Source organism: Megascapheus bottae, chromosome 4 (assembly GCF_031878675.1).
Source record: "Megascapheus bottae isolate mThoBot1 chromosome 4, mThoBot2.hap1, whole genome shotgun sequence".
In the NCBI taxonomy this organism is placed as follows: domain Eukaryota; kingdom Metazoa; phylum Chordata; class Mammalia; order Rodentia; family Geomyidae; genus Megascapheus; species Megascapheus bottae.
In genome coordinates, this window is record NC_143512.1 from 67,271,159 (window position 1) to 67,298,070 (window position 26,912).

The 26,912-nt window shown below is 39.5% G+C and overlaps 1 protein-coding gene across 3 annotated transcripts in view; it reads left to right on the forward strand.

Annotated features, from left to right (window-relative positions):
- The window catches only part of Zfr (zinc finger RNA binding protein), a 72,484-nt gene extending 56,873 nt beyond the window's left edge, over positions 1-15,611 (forward strand). For 2 of the 3 annotated variants that reach the window (XM_090332087.1, XM_090332089.1), the window contains 5 exons: positions 4,988-5,085; positions 5,926-6,021; positions 11,859-11,970; positions 12,130-12,227; positions 14,653-15,611. In XM_090332087.1, coding sequence (XP_090188213.1) covers positions 4,988-5,085; positions 5,926-6,021; positions 11,859-11,970; positions 12,130-12,227; positions 14,653-14,832 — 584 coding nt within the window. In that variant the 3' untranslated portion in view covers positions 14,833-15,611. Of the gene's footprint in view, positions 1-4,987; positions 5,086-5,925; positions 6,022-11,858; positions 11,971-12,129; positions 12,228-14,652 lie in introns of those variants that run through there. The other variant, XM_090332090.1, reaches the window with a different exon arrangement.
- Positions 15,612-26,912: the final 11,301 nt, after the last annotated feature.

Consider the following 26,912-nt stretch of genomic DNA (forward strand, 5'->3'; position numbering starts at 1 on the left):
TTGCTGGGTTTGGGGGTTTTTTTTGTTGTTGTTTTGGGGTTTTTTTGTTTTGTTTTTATTTATCTACCTACTCTTTAAGATGGCATTAAGCCCTAGAAGGCAACATGCTGGCATTACATGTGAATTTTAATAGATTTAACTTACATTGAACAACCAGTTTTGCTTAATATAATTTTCAACAAATCTCTTTTTAATCGTGTACTTTATATCGATTGCTTTTCTTGATTTTTTTTTTCTTTTCTTGCTAACCTCAGATTTCTGGAAAAAAATAACGAGAATTATTTTTACTATTATACTTCACACATGAAAAAAAGTTTAAAATGTTTGCTAGTAAACTAGAAGCCACAAGTATAACTTTTGTGAAGAACTGGATTATGTCTTTAAAAAAAAAAAGTTTCACAAACAAAATTGGCTAAATATTTATAACACATTTTAAGAGGCATTATGTATAAAATCATGGATTGGGCTTGTAGTGAGGTAATTTCTAGTTCTCTGAGGTTGCTCTTTGGTTTAGAGCACTTTTAAATGCAGAACATTCTGATACACACAGATTTGGATGTTTCACTGTAATATACTAGAAACATTAAAAAATAAATGATTCAGGTATAATCATAGTGAGTTATAATTATAGTGCAGGATTCTTAAGCTTTATTTACAATTGTAGAATATGAACTCCTGGTGCCAGCAATGTTGCTTTAGGGACTGTTCTGTAACATTTTCAAAGCTTCAAAAGCTTTTAAGCCAAAAAGCATGATCAGTGTCTGCAGTATGTTGGTTCTTTTACTTTATGGGTCAGATAAAATTTACTTTGTTTCCTTTGACATTGGTTATGCTTCTTATCGAATTTGCATTACAGTTACACTAATACTTCTATAGAATACAGATTGAGTAGAAAAGCCCTTGTAGATTTGTTTTCTTACAGCAAAGCACTTTTTAAGACACCGGGCTTCCAGCAACCCAGGAAAAGATTATTTTAACCAAAAATGTCTTTGGGAAATATGTCTAATTTTGCATACTTTGTATAGCCACCATATTAGAATTGGTATGTTATATCTTAAGCTTTGCATCTTACAAAGAAATGAATGTTGTTTTTTGTTGGGTTTTTTCTTTTTCTTTTTTTTATTTTTTATGTGAACATGAGAGTCTACTTGAGGTCTGAATATGGGTGTTGCTGAAACAGGTCCTGAGTCAATTGGCCAACCTATATGTAGCATCTGGGCCTTGACTTAGATTTGAAAAGTCTAATGTGATACAATATGAATTGCTATATTTAGTATGAAATTATGCTCATATACTATTACCTGTTTTAGTATATTTGTCCAATTACATTTAGGCTTAGTTTACTGTGTAGCATCAAACAATTTGATTACAAAAGACTAAACTTATCCCTTCGAAAGGAAACAAAATTACATTTTTGTCTGACCCAGACTTGAGTTAGAATTACTATTCTGGATTTCATAAATACTATTGTGAGGGAAATGATCAGTCTAAAATTGAAATACTTTGCTTCAAGACACTGAGCTAGAAACTTGGATGTACAAAGTGTAGAAGCATTGATAGAATGTTCCTTGCTGCAGATAACTGCAGTAAACAATGTCTTTAGCTTCATTATGAAGATTGCTTCTTTCTTGCTGCAGAATAACGGTATGTATTTTCTCTCACTGCAGCTTTCAGTGCTCTGTGTCTTAAAATCATTTAAAGCCTATAGCTTGCTTTGGAAGTTAGTACAAAGGGGATAAGGAAGGCTTTGCCGGAAGAATCATTGTAGATCATGAGATGTCCTATTTGCACATAGTGTGGTAGTCTTCGGAATATGGAATGGTCCTGTTTAATATTAAAAATAAATAAAAGAAATGATTAAACTGTTCAAATAACTGTTAAACACATAACATATATTCTGTGGTACTGTGTTTGACAGTTAAACATTTAGCAAACATTTAATTGACTTACAGCTTGAAATGTTCAAATGCTCTAACCCTTGCTACAGAGTCTTTTCTGAAGCAAATCAAGTATTGTGTGTTTTTTTCCACCTGTAGCTTATCAGGCCCGGTCCAAAGCCTTCTAGCAGAGGGGATTGATTCCTGTCAGGGTTGCTGCCAAGACATCGGAAGGATTTTTGACCAAGGTTTTCAAAAGCTCAGTGTCACATCTGCCATTTGTTGAAGGAGGGATTTTGGACGCAGAGTCCAGCATTTATTGTCCTTTGTGTGGCTGTTTTGTTTGTTTTGTCTTGTCTCTTCTAGAATTGAGCAGTGTTCACACTAGATTTTAAATAGTTCAGTGGATTATATATTTTATATAACCATGTTAATTTAATATATTCCCATTAACTTTTAACCATAAAATAGTGTGGACACAGCATGTCTTCTAATTGGTGATTAACCCCTTAAAACTTGCAAAATATATTCATATAGGATAAGAATTTACATTTTATTCATAAATTAACTGATTTTTGCTTAGTTTCATTAACTGGGCTTTAGGCAATTAGTTTGATTTTTAGCTCAATATACCTAAGGGGTTAATCTACATAAAATGTAAAAAATGGGTGCAAAAATCCACACTCCAAATTTAACAGGAATTTCCTACTTAAAGCTCTGACTTGTTTTTAACCTGCAATAGGTGTCTTGTCAACTTTGAATGTGTATTACTGATGAAAATTCTGGCATTGTAAATGGTGGTGTACAAAAAGAACATTTTCCTTATTGGAAAAAGTTGGAGAAATTGTAAAATTGTGAATTAGCATTAGATACTCTAGAAAAAAATTTTTAGGAGATTGTACGTCGTCACCTATTTGCATTCTAGCTTTAGCAAATAATGAAAACAAGAGAAGGCCCCTTAGTTGGTTCCACATGCCTGAGAGACGGAGTACTTTGGGGGAATTTTCTTCATTTTTTAACTTCTTGGCTATGCTTTCCTATATTCCTTTTCTTTTTCTTAGAGTAGTCTTTTTCTTATATTAATTTCTAGGTTCAGTAGTTGAGTATTAGAAGCTTTGAATGATTACTAATTTTTTAATAGTTTATTTTAGCACTAAATTTCTCTATTCTGTGTTCTCAAAAATACTGCATAATTTTCTTTGACTTGGAGATCTTCTGAGTGTATGTGATCTTTTGAGAAATAGTAGCTAATAAGAGAAAGTACAGGCAGGGGATAGAATTCTTTTATCAGCTTTTAAAATGTACTTTTTAGCTGGGCACGGTCACTCACGCCTGTAATCCTAGCCACTAAGCCTGACATCTGAGGATCACGGTTCAAAGCCAGCCTGGGCACTAAAAAACATGAGACTCTTATCTTCAGTTAATCACTAGAAAATGGAAAGTGGGGCTGTGGATCAGGGGTAGGACAGTAGCCCTGAGCTGAAGAGCCCAGGGACAGCACCCAGGCCCAGAGTTCAAGCCCCATGGCCCACAAAAAATAAATAAAATAAAATGTACTTTTTATATAAAAGATATTTGAACAGTTTGCCCAGATTTATAGCTAGTACTTTAAAAAATAAAATCAGAGCCGGGAATGTGGCCTAGTGGTAGAGTGCTTGTGTAGCATGCAATGAAGCCCTGGGTTAAATTCCCCCATACCCACATATACAGAAAAAGCAGGAAGTGCCTCGGTGGCTCAAGTGATAAAGCACCAGCCTTGAGCAAAAGAAGCTCAAGGACAATGCCCCCAGGACCAGAGTTCAAGCTTCAAGACTGGCAAATAAATAATAATCTTTAGCCTTATATTTTATTTCTTTGGGTTCTGCATATTGATTTGAAATACTCAGTGAACTATAAATATCTTAGCTGCCTCACAATGTTGGTGCTATTTAGCCAAAGAACTGAAATTCAATAGGTAATATACTCTTCTGTATACCATGTCATCAGAATTTGTGAATTAATATAAAATTAGCTTGTTATATTTATTTATGCATGTTTTGTAATTATGGTTAGGTGAATGAACATACAGCTGCTCCTTTCACTTTTTCACTTAAAAGTCATTACTATCAGTAGCTCTCACACCTAGCTCCACAGGAGGCTGAGATGTTAAGCCTCCGATTCAAAGCCAGCCTAGACAGGAAAGTCCATGAAGCTCTTATTTCCATTGAACTACTAAACAGCTAGAAGTAGAGCTTTGCCTTTAGTGTTAGAACACTAGCCTTGAGCAAAATAGCTAAGGGACAACACCTAGGTCACAAGTTCTCAAGCCCTTAGACTACCACCACCAAAAAAAGAGAAGTCATTATTGACTTTTTATTTCTTAATTTATGTAAAGTAAACTTCTTGTCTTGGTTTTGCATTTTCTCAAGTTTTATGTAGTTCATTTATTATGTTTGAATCCACTCAAACCCTACATATAATTTATCACCAAGAATTACGCTTATTACCTCTTTTATGTATTTCTGTTTAACCATGCTAGTTCCTACTGCTTCTTTTGTTTTACTCATTATTTTGCCAATTAATTATTTGGAATACTTATGAAAATTGATTTTTAGAGGACATTATATATTCCCTTATAATCTGTAAAGTTCTCATAGAGCTTTAAGCTCTCAGATACCTTGTTTTCATCTTTAATTTCTTTTCCCAATTATTAATGTATTAGTTATTCCATATTTATCTTCAGTTTCTTGTTTATATTGGTCCAGAATAACCTATGAGATTACTTAGAATACTGAACAAACTTGGTTTTATTGTGCATTCCCATTTATTAAGGTGGATTTTTGTGTTCCCTTTGTCTTGTCTTTTGTGCTGGTATACTGTGTCCAATTATCTTTCCTTTAGGTTCATTTGGAGGGTGGGATTTATATTTCAGCAAAACATTTACTGTATTACTAAATGAGAAAATTAACTTTTGTCTTTTCATATTGAATTTTGTTAAGTTAAAATTACATTAAAATTCTGACACAATCTCAAATGGCTCATGTGACACTGATGCTACTTTAAGGAAGTGTCTTGCTCACCTGGTCAAACACCCATTCCTCACTGCATTTTGCCAATTCAATCCATTTTAGATGTAACCTCGGGTATGGTGAAAGACCCACCGGACGTCTTGGACAGGCAAAAATGCCTTGACGCTCTGGCTGCTCTACGCCACGCTAAGTGGTTCCAGGTTCGGAACATCATTTTACTTTTTTCTTGTAGCCTTATGAGAGAGTAGTTCAGTACAACATGTTTAACTGTGCTTAAACATTTCAAAAGATTGCCCAAGCAATATTTTAAATTATATTTCAGAAAATATGTGAGCCTAGAAAGCTAAGTATTAACGATCTGCATATTGCAGTTACTATTAATTTGACAATAATAGATTTGGGAGTGTTTGTAGTTTGGGACTTTTTTATTTTTATTTTTTTTTTTAGTGGCTGTATTTAAAGTTGACTTGTTCCAGGAACATCACAAGTTTGTGTATATTCCATAAGGCTGCAGATTAACTTTGCTTTAAATAATGGAATATGTGTTTAAAGCTTTGTGTATAGTTTAAGGTTTTTCCCCCTCTTTCTCTAAGTTACAAGTGTAGGGAATGAAAGGTGAGGAAGCAGCTGTTTGGTTTAGTGACTTTGCAGGCTTGCAAAGGCACAGAAGGGAAACCAAACAGATTTCCTTAACCTTTCAGTCCCTAGACAAACTTTTTAGCTCTTTAACTTTTCTTCTAATGTAGGCAGATTTTTTTTTCTAAAGTTCACTGTTTTAAATGAACACAGGTCAAGGTTCACAGGGGATCAAGAAGTATTATTCTTGTATAATCTGTTTACTTTGGCCTTAAATACCAGCTTTTAAGTACTAACTGGCATAAAATACTGCTGTAAATGGCAGCTCATTGAGTCCAATTTAAGTGTCATTTTTATTTTTATCTGAGCTTCCATTGAACAGTGGTATTTTAAACTTTTTTTCATCAAGGGATATTTTCAGTATTTCTATGGTTAACTCAGTTGGTTTTTGTGTTGCCCTCAAGGCTAGAGCTAATGGTCTACAGTCCTGTGTGATTATCATTCGTATTCTTCGAGACCTCTGTCAGCGAGTTCCAACTTGGTCTGATTTTCCAAGCTGGGTAAGTAATATGTAACTGCATGGTGTATAAAATAGACATTTTGTCCTCTAAGGTTACACTTTATCTTGTAATTTATTTAGCTTTATTTTTCATTAAATTTGGGGTATTTTTGTTTTTCTATGAGAAATTGTAGGGGTGTTAGAATGTTTAATTTTTCTCAGAATTTACTAATTAAATTAGGCCAAGAGTTTGGCCTAGTGCTTCAGTGCTTGCCTAGCATCCACGAAGACCCGGGTTCCATTCCTTGGTTCTACGTACATAGAAAAAGCCGCAAGTGGTGCTACAACTCAGATGGTAGAGCTCTAGACACTAGAAAGCCTAAGAACAGTGCTCAGGCCCTGAGTTTGAAGCCCTAGTTCTGGCAAAAAAAAAAAAATTATATTGAGCGGGCAGTGGTAGGTACCTCTCCTGTAATACTAGCTACTCAGGAGGTGGTTAGCTGCACAAGGAGGCTCATGATCCAGGCCGTACCAAAAACTGGTCCAGGGCTAAGAGTTTGGCCTGGTGGTAGAGTGCTTCCCTAGCATGCATAAAGACCTGGGTTCGATTCCTCGTTACCACATACATAGAAAAAAGCCGGAAGTGGTGCAGTGGCTTAAGTGGTACAGTGTTAGCCTTGAGAAAGCCCACGGACAGTGCTCAGGCCCTGAGTTCGAGCTCAGGACTGGCACAAAAATGAAAGCCAAAAGAGCTTGCCAGTGTGGCTCTAGTGGTTGAATTCCAGCCTAGCAAGAGTAGTTCTCTGACTTCAGTCCCCATATACCAAAAAGGAAAAGGAATTATTTTTATTTTCTTGTTCTTCTGAAAGGTTTATTAATGTTTGAAAGCTCTTACAGCAATAACTAGTTGCCTTATATAGGAGAAATATACAAAGAGGATTGAAGGTGAACTACTAATCCCCCTATTCAGGATTCTGTTGACTTTTTTTTAAACATATATGTTTGGGAAATTTTAGAAGTTCATAGATACTAAAAAATAATGAGTAGTTAGGATATTCAAAATAAGAACTGAAGCCCCTCTTGTTTAAAGACTATCTTGATCGTTTGCCATGTACTTGTGTATCGTACATGTTTTTGGGTTACGTTTTTAATTTCCCTGGTTTCTTTTGTGTGTGTGTGTGTGTGTGTGCACCAGTTCTGGGACTTTAACTCAGGGCCTAAGCATTATCCTTGGACTTATTTGAAGCTAGAGTTCTACCATTTGAGCCATAGTACCACTTCAGGCTTTTTCTATGTATGTAGTACCAAGGAATTGAACCCCGGTTTTTGTGAATGGTAGGCAAGCACTCTACCACTAAGCCAAACTCCCAACACATGTTTGTTGCTTTCTTATTGGTTTGCTTGATACTGTTTGTCTGGTGACAGTTCTGAGGCTTAAACTTGGAGACTGAATGCTGTTCTCAGGGGTTGTTTTGTTTTTGCCAGTCTTGGGAGCTTGACTTCAGAGCCTGAGCACTGTCCCTGAGTTTCTTTTGCTCAAAGCTAGCATTCTACCACTTGAGCCACAACACGACTTCTGGGTTTTTTTTCTTGTGGTACTGAGGAATCAAACCAGGGCTTCATGTGTGCTAGGCAAACTCTCTGCCACTAAGCCATATTCCTAGTGCTGTCCCTGAGTTTTTGTGGCTAGTGCTTTACCACTTAAGCCACAGCTCCACTTCCAGCTTTTTGGTAATTGGAGATGAGTCACACACACTTTCCTGCCCGGGTGGGCTTTTAACTGCAATTCTCAGATGTCAGCCTCCGAATCATTTCTGACTTTTTTCTATGTATGTGTTAACGAGGAATCGAACCTGAGTCTTCGTGCATGCTAGGCAAGCACTCTACCACTAGGCTAAATACCTGGCCCTGTCCTTTTTTTCTTTTTTTTTTCTTTAATGGAGTAGCTATTAGCATCTTTTTTTTTTTTTTTTTTGCCAGTCCTGGGCTTGGGCTCTGAGTCTGAGCTCTCTCCCTGGGTTTTCTCAGCACTAGAGCTCTGCCACTTGAGCCAGAGCACCACTTCTGGCTTTTTACTATGTATGCACCAGGTCTTGGTGCATGCTTGCCTAGCACTCTACCACTAGGCCAAACTCTCAGCCCCCGCCCCCCCCTTTTTTTTGGCCAGTCCTGGGGCTTGAACTCCAGGGACTGAGCACTGTCCTTGGGGTTTCTCAAAGCTAGAGCTTTGCCACTTGAGCCAGAGCAGTACTTGCAGTTTTTCTATGTATGTGGTACCAAAAGGAATTGAACCCCAGTCCCCATGCATGCTAAGCAAGCACTCTACCACTAGACCAAACTGTAGGCCCCTTACATTATTTTTGTCTACCATTTTTGTTACCCATCATTTTAATTGCTTCCTTGGTAAAGAAATTGGCCTTACCTGTATTAAATAATTTTTTTCCAAGTTTTCCCCTTTTCAACTTTGTGCCCAACTGGCTTTAATAGTGATCCTCATATCTCAGCCTCTTGAGTAGCTAGAATTATAGGCATGAGCCATGAGTGCCCAGCTGTACCTATTAATCTATGAACTTTTTAATTGTATAAATATGGGGTTTCTACCTTCTGAATCATCTTAAAAATATTATTGAAGCTTTGAGTTTAGCTTCTAAAAACTACTTTTAGAGGTGTTATTTAAAATGCAAATAAAGCCAGGCTCCAGATTATAGCTATAATCCTAGCTACTCTGTGAGGATTGAGGTTCAAAGCCAACCCAGGCAGAAAAGCCAGTCCTGGGCTTGAGCTCAGGGCCTGAACACTGTCCTTAGGCTTTCCTCAAGGCTAGTGTTCTACCCTGAGCCACCGCACCACTTCTGGCTTTTTCTGTGTGTGTGGTACCAAGGAATTGAATCTGGGTCTTCGTGCATGCTAGGCAGGCACTCTACCACTAGGCCAAACTCCTGGCCCCCATGTAAGATTTTTATATCCAATCTACTCAAAAAAGCTGGAAGTGGTAAAGCACTAGCTTTGAGGAAAAGAGCCCAGGCCCCAAGTTCAAGCCCCACGACAACCTCCCCCCCCCAAAAAAAAAGGTGTTTTAGCTAGGCACTAGTGCCTCATACTCATACCTGTAATCCTAGCTATTCAGGAGGTTGAGATCTGAGGATCACTGTTCAAAGCCAGTCTGGGCAGGAAAGTCTATGAGACTCCAGAAATAGTACAGTGCTAGCCTTGACTTAAAGAGCTCAGGCACAGCACTCAGGCTTGAACTCTAGTTTACTCACTCACTCACTCACTCACGCAGAGCTAGAAGTGGCACTGTGGCTTAAGTGGGAGAAGTATTAGCCTTGAGCACAAAAAGGCTCGGGGACAGCATCCCGGACCCTGAGTTCAATCTCTAGGAATGGTAACAAATAATAATAATAATAATAATAATAATGTAAATTAATAGCTTAGTAGAGACAGACTTTACATTATTTTATTTGTATGAATATCTAGACATCGATAGTAATTTGATGAGTTGCGTACCCATGTTGCATGTAAGCAAGAGAAGGAAAAGATGAAATATGATTGTGTGTGAGATGTCTTTTCTGATATTAGTGATGATAGCTGAACAATTTTCTAAGTATATTGAAAACCACCAAATTGTATATTTTATAAAAGAATGAATCTTTTGCATATTACTAAGTTTTTTTTATGTTTGTCATACATAGTCTTTATTATATGAATATCCCATAGATTCCTAGTTTCTCCAGTGCTTTTATAATATCCCAGCCATTTTGGGGTCCCAGAGCCCCCAATAATAGAATCACCAGCATTCAGTGAACGGAGCTAGGGGTCAGTTTAATAGCAGCTCAGTGGCTACTCTCCACTTTTGGGTTGATAAAAAACAGCCTGACCTTTATAGGGCTGAGCCTTTTTTTTTTTTTAAACCAGTCTTGGGACTTATACTCAGGGCCTGAACACTGTACTTTGGCTTTCTTAAGACTAGAACTCTACCACTTGAGCCACAGCACCACTTCTGGCTTTTTTTTCTATATATGTGGTATTGAGGAATCAAACCTGGGTTTTCCTGCATGCTAGGCAAGCACACTCCCACTAGGCCAAACTCCCGGCCCCAGGACCGAGTTCTTAAAGGAGAGCACCACACACAGATGGTCCTATTCACCAGGAAAATACCATGTGAAGGTGGTCACCATATGGTCAAGCAATTTAAATATCTTCACAAAAAAAAAAGAATTAGACAGTTAATCCTTACAGGTTACTACACTTTCATCATAAAGGGGTAAGGGGTATTGGATCTTATTTAATGATTTTTTTTTGTGTGTGTGTGCCACTCCTGGGGCCTGAACTCAGTCTGGGCACTGTTCTTGGACACTTTATTTGCTCAAGGATAGCGTTCTGCCAACTGAGCCACAGGTACCATTTCTGGCTTTTTCAGTATGTGGTACTGAAGAATCAAACCCAGGGCTTTGTGCATGTTAGGCGAGCATTCTACCACTAGTTCCTGGCCTTAAAAATGTTTTAATGAAAGCAAATTTTTAAAAAAATATACCCTGAAAAGCACATCATGGATTTGTTGGTTTTAAAGACAGACTTTTAGTCCTTTACAATTTTGAATCTTTTTTTTTGGGGGGGGGGTGGTCATGGGACCTTGAACTATGGACCTGAGCACTGTCCCTGAGCTCAAGGCTATCACCCTACTTCTGAGCCATAGCCCCATTCCTGTTTTTTTAGTGGTTAATCGATAAGAGTCTCTTGGTCTTTAGTGCCCAGGCTGGCTTTGAACCATAATCCTCAGATCTCAGCCTCTTAAGTAGCTAGGATTACAGGTGTGAACCACACTCAGTTTAATTTTGAATCTTTTAAATGTAATTTATATTGAAAGTATAATGTTATGTTTCCTAAGAGATGATAGAACTCTTGAGTATCCCTCAAATGAAAGTTTAGAGAGCTATGGGCATAGCATACTAAAGTGGTAAAGCACTTGCCTGTCAAACATAAGGCCCTGAGTTCTAGCCCCAATACCAAACATGGTGTTGGGGCCCCAACAGCCAGATATGGGGACATATGCCAGTGATTCATATTCTTTCTGGTAAAGGACAACAATAATTAAAAATAGACATCAATTTTTGTTATTTATTTTGAGATAAGAGCTCCAGGTGTAGCTCAGTCAGGCTTCAAACTTGAGGTTCTCCTGATACTTCAGCCTATACCACCACAAGGGTTTATTACTATAATTTTTTTTTTTTTTTGGCAAGTTGGGGGGCTTGAACTCAGGACCTGAGCACTGTCCTTGGACTTTTCTCAAGGCTAGAGTTCTACCACTTGAGCCACAGCAGCACTTCCAGCTTTTTTCTATGTATGTGGTACCGAGGAATTGAACCTGGGTCTTCCTTCATGCTAAGCAAGCACTCTACCACTAGGCCAAACTCCCGGCCCCTATTACTGTAATTTTCTTCACTTTCTTTTCATGTTTCACAGGTTCTTGCTGTCTTGCCTAGTCTAGCTCTGAACTGCCAGTCAAGCAGCTAATACTACAGCCATACATCTCCAACCTTGTTTCCATTTGATGATTTTTGTTTATTTTTGTGGGTCATGGGGCTTGAACTTGGCCTGGGTGCTGTCCCTGAGCTCTCCAGCTCAAGGCTACCACCCTACCCCTAGGTCTGGGCATTGTCCCTGAACTCTTCAGCTCAAGGCTGTTGCCCTACCCTTGAGCCAAGCCCCACTTCCCATTTTCTAGAGGTTAATTGGAGATGAGTCTCAGATCTTTTTGTGCCGGAATGGCTTTGAACCTTGATCCTCAGATCTCAGCCTCCTGAGTAGCAAGGATTACAGGCGTGAGCCACTGCCCCGCTAACAATTTCTTTTTTCTTTCTTCTTTCTTCTTTTTTTTTTTTTTAATGTTCTTCTCAGGCTATGGAATTACTGGTAGAGAAAGCAATTAGTAGTGCTTCTAGTCCTCAGAGCCCCGGGGATGCTCTTAGAAGAGTATTTGAATGTATTTCTTCAGGAATTATTCTTAAAGGTAAGTTCTATTTTGTTTTTAATAAAGTAAAATTACATTTGCTTGATATTTACTATTTTGTTTTTAATGAAGTAAAATTACATTTGCTTGATAGTTAATTAAGAACTATGTTTGCACATGGATAATGTTGATGCTTCTATTTCCTGGTGATTGTTGTAGGTAGCCCTGGACTTCTGGATCCTTGTGAAAAGGATCCCTTTGATACCTTGGCAACAATGACTGACCAGCAGCGTGAAGACATTACATCCAGTGCACAGGTAATAGAAGTTTTATTCACAAAACTTATTTGGATGGGGCTGGTAGTTTGGCCTAGTGGTAGAGTACTTGCCTAGCATTCATGAAACCTGGGTTTGACTCCTTGGTACCGAGTACATAGGGGGGAAAAAAAAGCTGGAAGTGATGTTGTGTCTCAAGTGGTAGAGCACTTGCCCTGAGGTCAAGGCCCAGGACTGCCCCCTCCCCCCAAAAAAGGGGGGGATGTGAGGCTGAGAGTGTGGCCTAGTGTAGTGATAGAGTGCTTGCCTAACATACACGAAGACCTGGGTTCGATTCCTTGGTGACACATACATAGAAAAAGAAAAAAACAAAAGCCCGAAGTGGTAACTGTGGCTCAAGTGGTAGAGTTCTAGTCTTGAGAAAGCTTGGAGACAGTGCTCTGGCCCTGAGTTCAAGCCCCAGGACTGGCCAAAAAAAAAAAAAAAATGGGAGTGAAAGGTTGTATATTTTATTATTCTACTTTATTATGTATACCTTTAGAGAAGATAGTAAAAGAGTAGCCTTGAAATCTATTTTTATTAGTATAGTATTATGTGTGTCATAAATGTTATAAAGATGTACTAATTTCAGTGTTTTATTAGATAACAAATACTAGATTGTATATCAAGGTCTGAAATTCTCACATCCTGCACTTATACAGAAGTGAGTTTTATGTTATGTGATTTTGTTGCCATACAGTGGTAAATACTGAATTAGCTCAGACTCTTCCCTAGTACCATTCCATTTATAAAATGAGGATAAAAGCTGTTCTAGCAGGGTGCAGCGGCTCATACCTGTAATCCTAGCTACTCAGGAGGCTGAGATCTGAGGACTCCAGTTCAGTGCCAGCCCAGCAGAAAGTCCATAAACTTCTTACCTCTAATTGACCACCAGAAAACCGGAAGTGGCTCAAGCACTACTCTTGTTAAGAACTCAGGGACAGCACCAAGCATAGTTCAAGCCCCATGACTAACCAAAACAAAAGATTGTTGGGAGGTTTAAATGAGACAATGTATATACTATCTACCCCTTGATGCATGGAAGAAACTTCAATGTTAGGAGTATCATCATTTATCTCTTATAAGGACAATGATGAATAATGATGACAAAAAATTTAGTGGGGGAAAATTACGCAAAGTAACTGTAGCTGAAATTTTATGGTTCCAGAAATACACTGAATAGGAAAGAAAAGATATATTTGTTCTGAACAATAATCCACTCTAAAATAAATAAGTTATTAATTCATGTTGTATTGTCTTTACTATCAAGAATAATCTCATATTTGAAACAGTGGATTTGGAATACATTGTTAAGTGAGAAAATAATCAAATTTTCATACTTTAACAAATTTTAAGCTGGGCGCAGTGGCTCACACCTGTAATCCTGGCTGCTTAGGAGGCTGAGATCTGAGGATCAAGGTTCAAAGCCAGCCCAGGCACAAAAGGACCTGAGACTCTTATCTCCAGTTAACCTCTAGAAAGGGGAAGTGGGGCTTGGCTCAAGGGTAGGGTGGTAGCCTTGAGCTGAAGAGCTCAGGGACAGCACCCAGGCTGAATTCAAGCACCATGACCCACCCCCCCAAAAAAATTTAAGTTACATTGAAAAAATATTGTAGGAGGTAGTTAACATCTTTAATAAAAATAAAACAGTTCATAATTACTTTTATTCATGGAATTGTAAAGAGGAAGAAAACAGATTAGTGATACCTAGGGTTAGGAAAAGGGAATTATGTGGTTTTAAGGGGAATATTGTGATAGTGCTACAATTCAGTATTTTGATTAAGATTATAATTACTTCTTCCAAGAAGATTGAAACTGGAACTACATTCTCAACACACATGAGCCTGTACATGTGGGCACCCACAGTAAAAAGTGAGAACTTATGTAGATATCAACAACACAAGAGTAAACTCAAAGGAAGATACTTTTTCTTTTGCTATATCTTCTGTTGCAGAAGAGTGTTGTGTTGAGCTTTCTTCCGATGAGTTTAATGTTCCGTGTATTTATACTTTAAAAAAAAGTAGTATAGCATGAACATGCCTAAGGTGTGAGTGCAGAGCATAGATTAGTTGTAAAACTTTTTTTTGGGGGGGGGTCATGGGCTAGAACTCTGGGCCCTGTCCCTGAGTTCTTCCGCTCAAGGCTACCACCTGAGCCATAGCCCCACTCCCCTTTTTCTAGTGGTTAATTGGAGATAAGAGTCTCTAAGTCTTTAGTGTCCAGACAGGCTTTGAACGGAGATCCTCAGACCTCAGCCTCCTGAGTAACTAGGATTACAGGCCTCAGCCAATGCGCCCAGCTTTAAAACTACTCATTCTTATTGATTGTATTTCTTTTCATGAACATACTGTTTTCCTTATTACTGTTTTAAGGGTATGAGTGTTAGTGCTTCGATTTTTAAATTAACTGTATATTCTGTTTGTTGCAGTTTGCATTGAGACTCCTTGCATTCCGTCAGATACACAAAGTTCTAGGCATGGATCCATTACCACAAATGAGCCAGCGTTTCAATATTCACAACAACAGGAAACGAAGAAGGGATAGTGATGGAGTTGATGGATTTGAAGCAGAGGGGAAAAAAGACAAAAAAGATTATGATAACTTTTAAAACTTTCTGTAAATCTTCAGTGTTAAAAACAGGTGCCGGTTTGTTGTTGGTTATTTTCCATTCAGAATAATACCTACTTTTGAAAAGTTTATCAAGAATTTAAAGAATTTCATGGAAGAACCAAGTTTTTCTATGACAAAAAACATAATGTACAGTCCTACGTATTATATGAATGGAAAGAGACCCCATCCAAAAAGAAATTGTGTTCTAACAGAGGAATAACAGTGGTTCCAATTTTTCCCATTATTTTGATCTTATTTACTGGTTGCCCTAGCTACCCATATTTTTGTGTTTTTTATTAACTAGTATGTTGTCCTATTAAATCTTTACTGTATTTAATGCAGGATTTGTGCTTCTGTTGCTCTGTGTATTTTGATACTTATATTTAGATTTTGTTTGCTTTTTGACACTAGTTGTAAGTTACTTTGTGTTATAGATGATAACCTTACCCTTTAATATTTTACAGCAGTACGTTTTTTTGTAACGTGAAACTGCAGAGTTTTTTTTTTCCCTTTTGTTACTCTATATGTGAAGGATTACAACACAAAAGTTACCTTGCCATTTAAATGCTCAGAACTGAAATGTTTCTGCAGATCTTGTGGCATTTGTCTCTAGTGTGATATATAAAGGTGTAATTAAGACGGATTTCTGTTAATCTAATCAAGTTTGCTGTTAGTTGTGCATTAGCAGTATAAAAGCTAATATATACTATATGGTCTTGCAACAGTTTTAAAGCCTCTGCATAATTGATAATAAAGATGCATGACTTTTGTTTTTAATAGACTTTTAAAATTACAATTTTAGGTTTAACACGTAGGTCTTTGTACAGTTGACTTTTTGACATAGCAAGGCCAAAAATAACTTTCTGAATATTTTTTCTTCTGTATACGTGGAAAAGACATTTTTCACATATAAGTGGGCTATTATTTAAAAGAACTTTATCATTGTGTAACAACAATAACTAGCCCTTAATTATGGTGACCATTCTTTATCGGTGTGTGTGTGTGTGTGTGTGAGATTATTCTAGCAACTATTATAGTAAAACACAGTTGAATGATTCCCCCACACACATCCCCATTACCCAGGTAATTCAAGTCTATTAACAGTGAAGTTGATAAAGTGTTATTGAGGAAAAATTAAGATTATCTAAAGAAAAAAAGCAGAAATTTATTTGGTGTGGCCATCTTACATGCTTATGTCTCCTACAAAGAAGCTTAATATTATAGCAGTGGTGTAATGAGAAATTACATCTTACTGTTGATATATGTATGCTCTGGTACACAGATGTCATTTTGTTGTCACAGCACTACAGTTAAATACATAAATAAAAAGTTAAATTCATATAATGACTTTAACATGTATTATGTTAGAATTTAACTACTTTTGTTTTGAAATGACTTGATCTCAGTTAAATCATATTCGTATCTATTGGGTACTACATATTTTTATTCCTAACAAATATTTATTGCTTATGCACATAATTCTATAAAATTGTGTAACTCAGTACTATATTGGTTCAGGGTTTTTTTTCTAGAATCAGAATCTTCCCCTAGACTTTTATAAAGGTCCAGGTAATTGTAGCATACAGATGAGAAAGCAGAATTGAATACTTTTAGGCTTTTCTCCCAAATCTTTTCCATACTGTATAACCTTGCCTTTTAAATTATTTTATATTTTTAATCTTTCTGTGTTTCCTTTTAAGCTCTTAGCTATTTAGTCATGTAAATTTTTAGATTTTTTTTTTTCCCCCTCATAACAGCATAGTAGACACCCAGGGGCTGGGAATGTGGCTTACTGGTAGAATGCTTGCCAAATATGCATGAAGTCCTGGGTTCGATTCCTCATTACCACATAAACAGAAAAGGCTGAAAGTGGTACTGTGGCTCAAGTGGTAAAGCGCTAGCCTTAAGCAGAGAGACTCGGGGACAGATCCTATGTCCTCAGTTAAAGTCCCAGGACTAGCAAAATAAAAGATATTTAGATTGGGGGGGTCAAGAGGGATGGCAGGGTGTTTATGATTTTTTTTTTTAGCAGGCATGAGTCATTTGATATTCTATGTATCTCAGCCAAACTCCTCTGTCACTCTCCCTTATCCTCTTTGCCTCTACTTAAATCAGTTTCAACAGATTTCATTGGTTTTTTTGTTGTTGTTTTTTAGATTGTTGTATCTTTTTTTTTTTTTTTTTTCCAGTGCTGGGCTTGAGTTCAGGGCCTGAGCACTGTCCTTGGACTTTCTCAAGGCTAGAGTAGAGCTCTACCACTTGAGCTTCAGCACCACTTCTGGCTTTTTTTTTTTTTTTCTATGTATGTGGTGCCGAGGAATCGAACCCAGGTCTTCGTGCATGCTAGGCAAGCACTCTACCACTAGGCCAAACTCCCGGCCCAGATTTCATTGGGGTTTTTTTTTTGGTGTGTTTTTTTTTTGGTGGGAGGATTGGTCATGGGGTTTGAACTCCGGGCTTGGGCACTGTCTATGAGCTCTTCAGTTCAAGGTTAGCACTCTACCACTTGAGCCACAGCACCACTTCCTAGTTTTTTGGTGGTTAATTGGAGATGAGAGTCTCATGAAGGGGCCGGGAGTTTGGCCTAGTGATAGAGTGCTTGCCTAGCACGCATGAAGACCCAAGTTAAATTCCTCGGTACCACACACATAGCAAAAAGCCGGAAGTGGTGCTGAGGCTCAAGTGGTAGAGTGCTAGCCTTGAGAAAGTCCAAGGACAGTGCTCAGGCCCTGAGCCCAAGCCCAGGACTGGCAAAAAAAAGTCTTATGGAGGGCCAAGAGTGTGGTCTAGTGGTAAAGTGCTTGTCTAGCATGCGTGAAGACCCAGGTTCGATTCCTTGGTACCACGTACATAAGAAAGCAAGAAGTGGTGCTGTGGCTCATGTGATAGAGTGTTAACTTTGAGGGAAGCCCAAGGACAGTGCTCAGGCCCCAAGTTAACATGTTTTCATGTGTCACCCATTTCTGCTTAGACTTGTCCACCAATTGTATTATTCTTTAATCTCTGTATCCTGAATATTAATCCTTTATCTATTTAATAGCAAGGAAAGATTACCCTACACACACAGTTATGAGTTGTCTCTTACTAGTGATTGCTTTTTGGGTTTTTTTTGCTGAACAGAAATAATTTTTTGTGGCTTTGCCTTTAATTTCTAGAGGTTTTTGATTTGGGTACTTTTTCAGTTTTTTGTTTTGTTTTGTGGTTCCCTGTAGTAGATGTAAGGCTTCAGATCTTTAAGTTAAAATTTGATCCATTTCAAATTGATGTTTGTACAAGTTGGTTCTGGGAATTAAACTTGGGGCTTCATGCTTATTGAATACCTAAGCCTGTCCTGGATTCTACCACTTTAGCCAACCCTGAACCCCATGCTAGATTTTTTCACACATTTTTCCATTTAACTATTCAGAACAAATTATAGTTAAGTGGTAGAGCACTTGCTACCTAGCATGTACAAGGCTTTGAATTTGATATCCAGCACCACAAAGTAAAAATAGTGTGATCATACCATAACAATGATGAGCAAAGGCACCATACTACTTACATTCCAGTTGAGGCCCAGAATGGCTAAAGGTCATACATCTGGACTTACTCCTGTATGCCTGTGTTTAAATGACAGTTGAAAATGACCCCACCCCATCCCCCCCCCCCACTCCCCAGTTTTCAAGCCTAGCAAAGAGCCAGTTTGCAATTACGTGCTAAACATGTTTTCATCCCACTTTTTAAGCTTGCCTTTAGGGTTGGGTTGAGTTTTGTTTTTGGAAGGAGTGGGGAGGTATTTCTGTGTAAGAAGAGGGGGATTATTTGAATTTACTGGTCTGAGGCAGTACTGGGGCCTGAAGCTTGCTGGGCTGGCACTTTACCACGTGAGCCATATTTGCAACCTTTTTTCTTTTTTTTTGGAAATGGAGTATCAAGGACTTTACTCATCAAGCTGATTTTGAATGTCTACTGGGAGATCTTGGGCTCCTCAGTAGTTAGGAAGAAATCTGTGTGTTTAGGCCGGGTGTGGTGGCTCACGCCTATAATCCTAGCTGCTCAGGAGGCTGAGATATGAGGATCAAGATTCAAAGCCAGCCCAGGCACAAAAGGACCTGAGACTCATCTCCAATTAACCTCTAGAAAATGGGAAATGGAGCCTGGCTCAAGGGTAGGTAGGTAGCCTTGAGCTGAAGAGCAGAGGGACAATGCCCAGGCCAGTTCAAGCCCAAAGACCCACCAAAAAAAAGGAAAGAAATCTGTGTGTATGTTTTTTGCTGCTGTACTAGGGTTGTACTCGAGTCCTTCAGCTTGCCAAGCAAGCATTCTGCCTGCTTGTTTATCTGCCAGCAAGTTTATCTTCATATTTCTATATTTTTTGTATAGTTTGATTATTATAGTAGCTGTGGCTACATCAACATTAACCAGGTTGTATTTAGTAAATTATCCTCTAATCAAATGAAGCTTTGGTCCTTGCCAACTTATGTGTGCTTGAGCCAGTCTTGGTAATTATTTATAAAATGCGTTATTTTTCACACACCAGTTACATAGTGCATTTCAAATTGAATATTTTCCTATACTGGATTCACCATTTTATACTGTATTTAATGAAAAATAAACAGGCTTTTCAGCCAAGCACAGTGGCTCATGCCTGTAATCCTAGCCACTCAGGAGGCTGAGATCTGAGGCTTGAGATTCAAAGCCAACCTGGGCACAAAGACTGAGAGACTAATCATTAGAAAAAGAGAACTAGGGTTGTGGCTCCAACAGTACAGTGGTCTCCAACCAGACTTTTCATGAGTCAGTTGGGGATTATTCAGTATATGAAGTTTTTTTTTTTTTTTTTTTTTTTGCTTTGCTGCTCCTGGGACTTGAACTTAGAGCCTAAACATTGTCGTTGGGCTTTCTCAAGGCTAGAGCTCCACCACCTGGGCCACGGCCTCACTTCCGATTTTCTGTGTATGTGTTACCGAGGAATCAAACCCGGGTCTTATGCATGCTAGGCAAGTACTCTACTACTAGGCCAAACTCCCAGCCAGTATGAAGATAAAGCTGTGTGTGGTAGTACACATACACATGTAATCCCAGTATTCAGGATCCACTCTAGCTTGGATTATCTGTATCAAGAACTTCCCTGTCAAAATTGGGTATCTGTGACTCAAGATTCTTATCGTAGCCTGGCTGGTTGCTCACACCTGTAATCCTAGTTACCCAGAAGGCTGAGATCTGAGGATCAAGGTTCAAAGCCAGTCCGAGCACAAAAGGACCTGAGACTCTTCTCCAATTAACCCGCAGAAAATTGGAAGGGAAGCTTGGCTCAAGGGTAGGGCTGTAGCCTTGAGCTGTAGAGCTCAGGGACAGCGCCCAGGCTGAGTTCAAACCCCATGAAAGTGCCCAGGCTGAGTTCAAACCCCATGACCCACCCCCCTCCCCCCAATTTTTTTTTCCTGGCTATTCAAGTGGTATATCTGAAAATAACTTCATAGCCAATCCAGGCAGAAAAATCCTTAAGATATGCATCTCCGGTAAGCCAGCAAAAAAAAAAAAAGAAACTAGAATTGAGCCTGGTGCAGTGGCTCATGCCTGTAATTCTAGCTACTCAAGACACTGAGATCTGAGGATTGCAGTTCAAAGCCAGACCTGGCACAAAAGACCTTGTGACTCTTACCATTAGAAAATCGGAAGTGGCACTGTGGCTCAAAGAGTAGGACCATACCCTTGAGCTGAGGAACTCAAGGACAACGTCCTGGCCCAGGAGTCATGTGGTAGGATTGAGCTAAAGAGCTCAAGTGGTGGGAAAAACCCTTAGTTCAAGCACAGTACCAACACCAAAAAGATTTTAGTTTGGTTTGGTTTGCTAGTCCTGGATGTCCCTGAGCTTTTTGCTCAAGGCTAGCACTACCAATTTGAGCGACAATACCACTCTGGCTTTTTCTGTTTGTGTGGTGCTGAGGGCTTTGTGCTTTTTTTCTCTCAAGAAAGATAAGGTAAGTAGTATGTAGTTTTGCATGTTGACAGGCCTTGGTGTCAACCCCACTTCCAGGGGCAGTTGTGGACTATATCCTCGTACCAGTGATCTTTGTGTTTCATTGTGTCTCAACATCTTGGTTATTATTCCAGATGAATGTGAATAGGGAAAACTGCTACAGGACCAGTTCTAATTAGACTCTAAATTTAGATGGCTCTCATGCAACTGGTTCATGGTCATGCTTTAATTAGACATAGCAGTGACTATTCAGTTTGGTACTGACCTGTGTTAAATGCTTTCTTAGAAAAAGCAACTATCTTTGAATGAAAGCATGAACAGGTTATTAAATTCAATTCGAACTGATTACTCCTCAAATAAATGAATGATAAAAGAGGAGATATAGATAAAACATACCTAGGGCCCGATGGAATGCTCCTACCTAGGGCACTGGGCACAGCAAATCAGGAGTGTGGTGTTCAGTTCTGGGCATTATGAAGGAAAACTCAGTGGAATAAATGTAGTGAATGTGTTTTGACTTGATCTAAGGCTTTGTGCATACTAGGTAAGTGTTCTGGTGAATTTATGACATGCATTGTAGTGGGAACTACAAGAACAGATACAATCACAGGATGTCACAGAAGAAAACAGGATTTTAAACTATCTTCTTTGAAGCATGGCCAGTACTAGAGCTGAAACTCCTGGCCTTAGGTTCTTGCTCAGTTATTTCCACCCACTGTTGGTATTCTACCACTTGATCCATGCCTCAACATTGTTTTGGGTTTTTTGTTTGTTTTGTTTTTTGCCATTCCTGGAGCTTGAACTCAGGGGATGAACATTGTCCTTGGGTTTTCTCGAGGCTGGAACTCTACCACTTGCGCCACACCACTACTTCCGATTTTTTCTATGAATGTGATACTGAGCAATCAAACCCAGGTCTTTGTCCATGCTAGGTAAGTACTCTGCCATTAGGTCAAATTGCCAGCCCTCAACTTTTTTTTTCTGCCAGTCTTGGGGCTTGAACCCTGGGCGCTGTTCTTGGACACATTTTGCTCAAGGTTAGTGCTCTGCCACTTGAGCCACAGAGCCACTTCTCTTTTTCTGTGTATGTTGTACCGAGGGATGGAATCCAGGGCTTCATGCATGCTAGGCAAGCATTCTACCACTAGGCTATGCTCCCAGCCACATGCTTCAACTTTTTGCTGGTTGAGGTAAGAGCTTTATATGTCTGACTTCCAATATTTGACTTCAAATTCCTGTTCCTCAGATCTCAGCCTCCTGAGTAGGATGACAGGTGAAACACCACTGTCATCTATTCTGCATAGCTTTTGAAGAAATAATTGGAAGAAACAACTGAAAAATCAACCTCATTAGTAAAATGGATGGAAGTCACTTGCAAAGTTGTTCAAAATTAGAACCTCTTATTTAAAAGGTCCAGGTATTGGTTTAACAGTATGTAAGGGGATCTTTTTCAAGTTTAAGATACAATTTGTTCATGTATGTTCTGAGTAAAGAGCTCAAATGGCCACCTGCCTATTATTTTTTTCATAATCAGGTAGGATATAGGCATATATATATAATGTTTGGGGGAGTAGATACTGGTTTTGCTACATCTTGGAACTGAATTTTCTAGGTCTTTTTTTTTTTTTCTAGTATTGAGGTTTGAATTCATACCCTGAGCTCTACTATTTGAGCCATGCCTCCAACATTTTGCTGGTTATTCCCTCCCCCCATATTAGATAATAGTTATCCTGTATAGTATGATTATGGCTGGTCTATAGTTTTTACAATTTAGAACAAATAATTGCCTAATTTTGTGTGTGTGTGTGTGTGTGTGTGTGTGTGTGTGTGTGTGTGTGTGTGTGTGTTGGAGTTTGAACTCAGGGCTTTGGTGTTTGCTCAGTAGAGCCTCCCTTTTATTTGGGAGGTCAGTCATGGGGCTTGAATTCAGGGCCCTAGGCATTGTCCCTGAGTTTTTCTGTTAAAGGCCCGTGCTCTACTACTTTGAGCCAGTGTCACTTCAGTTAATTGGAGACAAGAGTCTTCATGGACTTTCCTGCCCGAGCTATTTTCAAACTACTATCCGCAGGTCTTAGCCTCATAAACTAGGATTACAAGCATGAGCCACCAGCGCCCAGTGGCTCTACTTGAGCTACTCTGCCAGCCAGTTTTACATTGGCTGTTTATAAACTTCATCCTATTTGTGCTCCATTCAAGTAATAGGTATATGTCACTGTGCCTAGCCATTGTGCTTCCTTCCTCTGTTGCTAGAATAGCAGAAGCATGCCACCATGGTGGCCCATAAACTTTTATGCCTAGGTAGGCCTTGAACTTAGATTTCCTGAATCTCTCCCTCAAGTAACTATAGAGTTACAGGCTTGAGTCACTAGGCCCTGCCTTGATTACCTAATGATTCTTAAGTAATTTGTAATTTATTAAAGGTATAAAGATCTTTCTAAGGAAAATTTGCAAAATCTTAACATGACATTCATGGCCCATGAATGTCCTTCCAGTCTCATCTCCCAAAGCTCCATTTTCTAATCAACAGCTAACCTCCAAAGTCAAGCCTATGCTAACTTGTCTACACTTTGTGAGCTGCCACTCTTCTTACTGGAGTAGCAGAGCCTTTCCTTTGGAGTGGGCAAAGATAGCTCTCCATGGTGATAATGGGAAGACCCAGGGTATGGGGGGCAGCGGGAGGAAGGAGAGCATAGGAAAAAATCTTCTAAAAATGAATTGACTTTGCTGAACTTATATGACTACAAACTGAGTTGCTGCGGGTATTTTCAGTTCTTGTTTTCTCATGAGGTGGAAAAATGAATTGATTTTCTCACTGAGCCCCCAACCCAACTGAAACAACACTTCTTTTATTCAGTGTCTCATTATTTCAAGATACTTTATTTTCAAAACAGCTCCCAACACTAAGAACAACACTTCTTTTGAGACTAAACTTGTGTAAGATGTTATTTGCAAAATCTGAAGAAAGCCTGCTTTCCTTGGCTGCCCTGAGAACTAGTTCTGGAAACCAAGTGAATGAATAGTGAATGTGCTCCTGTGTCCTGAGCATAGGTGGAGAGGTGGGTAAATGGATGATTATTAGCTGTGCTCAGGCAGAAACTTGGTTTAAAAGAAAAAAGCCATGAAGTTTCTTTACAGCTTAAGTGATTCCTAGTTCTTAGGTCCTCTTTCTGCCTTTCAAGAAAATGGATTGTTTTACAAATTTTTTAAATTGTGTATTAACCTTGGGACAAGAGGGCCTCTCACACCCAAACAAAAAGCCTTTCAAGTTTTCAGTAAGCTGGCTCAGAACAGGCCAAACTGTACTCTGAGCAAATATCCAGGCAGCGGGAGGTATGCCTGGCTTGTTTTATTTGAGAAGGTTCTCCTGACTCTTAGGACTGAAGGCTTCCTTCTTCTAAAATCTTTAAGCTCCAGTCACCAGTGGCTCTCCCACTGTTCTTTCACATTTTTTTTTTGTTGTTGCTGTTGGTCATGGGGGCTTGAACTATGTACCCAGTCCTGAACCAATGTAATGGAGGAGTGCAATCCATGTTCAAAAATTCCTTTGAACAAAGAACCTTTAACAAAATGATTATCAGGAAGCTGAAACAATCTTGATAAGGGGAAAGGGCAAGGGCTAATGAGGGGGAGCTAATAATATGTCTGAGCTCACCCTCAAGCAAGCACTGGTGGCTCACACCAGTAATCCTACTTATTCAGAAGGCTAAGATCTGATTGTGGTTCAAAGCCAGCCCAGGCAGAAAAGTACCTGATACTCATCTCCAATTAGCTACTCAAAAACAGTAAGTGGGCTGGGTTCCATGACAAACACTTGTAATCCTAGCTACCCAAGAGGCTGAATTCTGAGGATTGAGGTTCAAAGCTAGCCTGGGTACTGAAGAACGTGAGACTCATCTCCAATTAGCCACTAGAAAACAGGAACTGGTTCTGTGGCTCTAGGTGTAGGGTGGTAACCTCGAACTGAAGAGCTCAGGGACAGTGCCCAAGTGGAGTTCAACCTCTATGATCCACATCAAAACAAAACAAAACAAAAAAGCAGCAAGTGGTGCCATACCTCAAAGTGGTAGAGTACTAGCTTTAAGCAAAAAATTGCTCGAAGACAGTGACCAGGTCTGGAGTTCAAGCACGATGACTGACAAACACAAAAAAATCTTGGGGACTGGGAGTTTGATCTAGTGGTAGAGTGCTTGCCTAGCATGCACAAAGTCCCAGGTTTGATTACTTGGTACCACATACATTAAAAAAAAAAGCTGGAAATGGCCAGGAGTTTGGCCTTGTGGTAGAGTCTCTGCCTAGACCCGGGTTTGATTCCTCGATACCACATACACAGAGACAACTGTCTCCCATGTCTCTAATTTATCCTATCTCACTTCAAAAGTGACTCTGGTCCCTTCATTTTAAGGGGGTTGATGGGCGAAGATCCATCTTCTATAAGTTCTCAAGCTGACTCAGGGGCATTGTCTCTATAGTTAGCTAGGGTCCCTAAGAACTTAGCCTATTTTTTTTTTTTGCCAGTCCTGGACTTGAGCACCACTTCCGGCTTTTTTTTCCTATGTATGTGGTACCCGGGTCCTTGTGCATGCTAGGCAAGCACTTTAACCGCTAGGCCAAACTCCCGGGCCCATTGGAGGAATTTTTCTTACTTCTTTGACTTTTGCGGTAGTTGCTTCCCTTTCTCCTGTTTACCACCTTTCACTTCTTTCATAATCTTCTCTTTAGTCTTTTCTTTAGCCTTAACTTTCTTCTCGTCTTGTGTTTTCTTTGTTTCTGGTTTTTCTATTTCTTTTTCTTTGTCCCTCTCTTTCTCCTTGTCTTCCTCCCTATCTTTTTCTTTTTCCCTGTGAGCAACTTCAGCCTGCATTTTCCCTTCAGGTTTCCCTGGACCTTCAGTCCCTCCTCCATGTATCTTTCGCTTGGCTCAACTCGCCAACGGTTTTGTGATAAGCACTCTTTTCATGCCCTTTTCATGCCCCACGTTGGGTGCAAGAATGTCGGGGTCTTTTGTCCCCAGTCCCTCTCGACCAGCAGGAAGGATAGGGAAGGCTAGCCCCAGCACTGTGGCTCAAGTGGTAGAGCTCTGGACTTGAAAAAACCCAAGGACAACACTCAGGCCTTGAGTTCAAGCCCCAGGACTGGCAAAAAAGAAAGAAGAAAAGGAAAAGCCAGAAGTGGTGCTGTGGCTCAAGTGGTAGAGCTCTAGCCTTGAGAATGTCCAAGAACAGTGCTCAGGCCTTGAGCTCAAGACCAATACTGGCAAACACACACACACAAAAAATCTTGGGGGGCTGGGAGTTTGGCCTAGTGGTAGAGTGCTTGGCTAGCATGCACAAGGACCCAGGTTCGATTCCTTGGTACCACATACATAGAAAAAAGCCAGAAGTGGTTCTGAGGCTCAGGTGGTAGAGCTCTAGCCTTGAGAAAGTCCAAGGACAGTGCTCAGGCCCTGAACTCAAGCCCAGGACTGGCAAAAAAAAAATCTTGGAAGTATCACTCCATTTCTCATCTTCTATCAGATTAGCAATGACCAATCACCTGTTTTTCCCTGATCAGTAGTAGCAGAAACGCAATATCGGTTTACACACAAGGAGAATCTACAAGACTATATTTCTAATTAGCCAATAAAATACCAGACTAGCAGAGCCGGGAGTTTGGCCTAGTGGTAAGACTGTTTGCCTAGCATGCACGAAGACCCAGGTTCGATTCCTCAAGACCCAGGTTCGATTCCTCGGTACCACATACATAGAAAAAAGCCAGAAGTGGTGCTGTGGCTCAAGTGGTAGAACACTAGCCTTGAGAAAAACCCAAGGACAGTGCTCAGGCCCTGAGTCTAAGCCTAGGACTGGCAAAAAAAAAAATAAAAAAAAACCAGACCTGACTTAAGTGACCAAGCACCTCTCTTAAGCAAAGAAAGCCGAGACAAACCAGCAACGCTGCCGGGCATGGTGGCTCACACCTGGAATACTAGCTACTCAGGAGGCTGAGATCTGAGGATCAAGGTTCAAAGCCAGCCTGGGCACTAAATACTGTGAGACTCTTATCTCCACTTAACCACTAGAAAATCGGAAGTGTTGTGGCTCAAGGGGTAGGGTGATAGCCTTGAGCTGAAGAACTCAGGG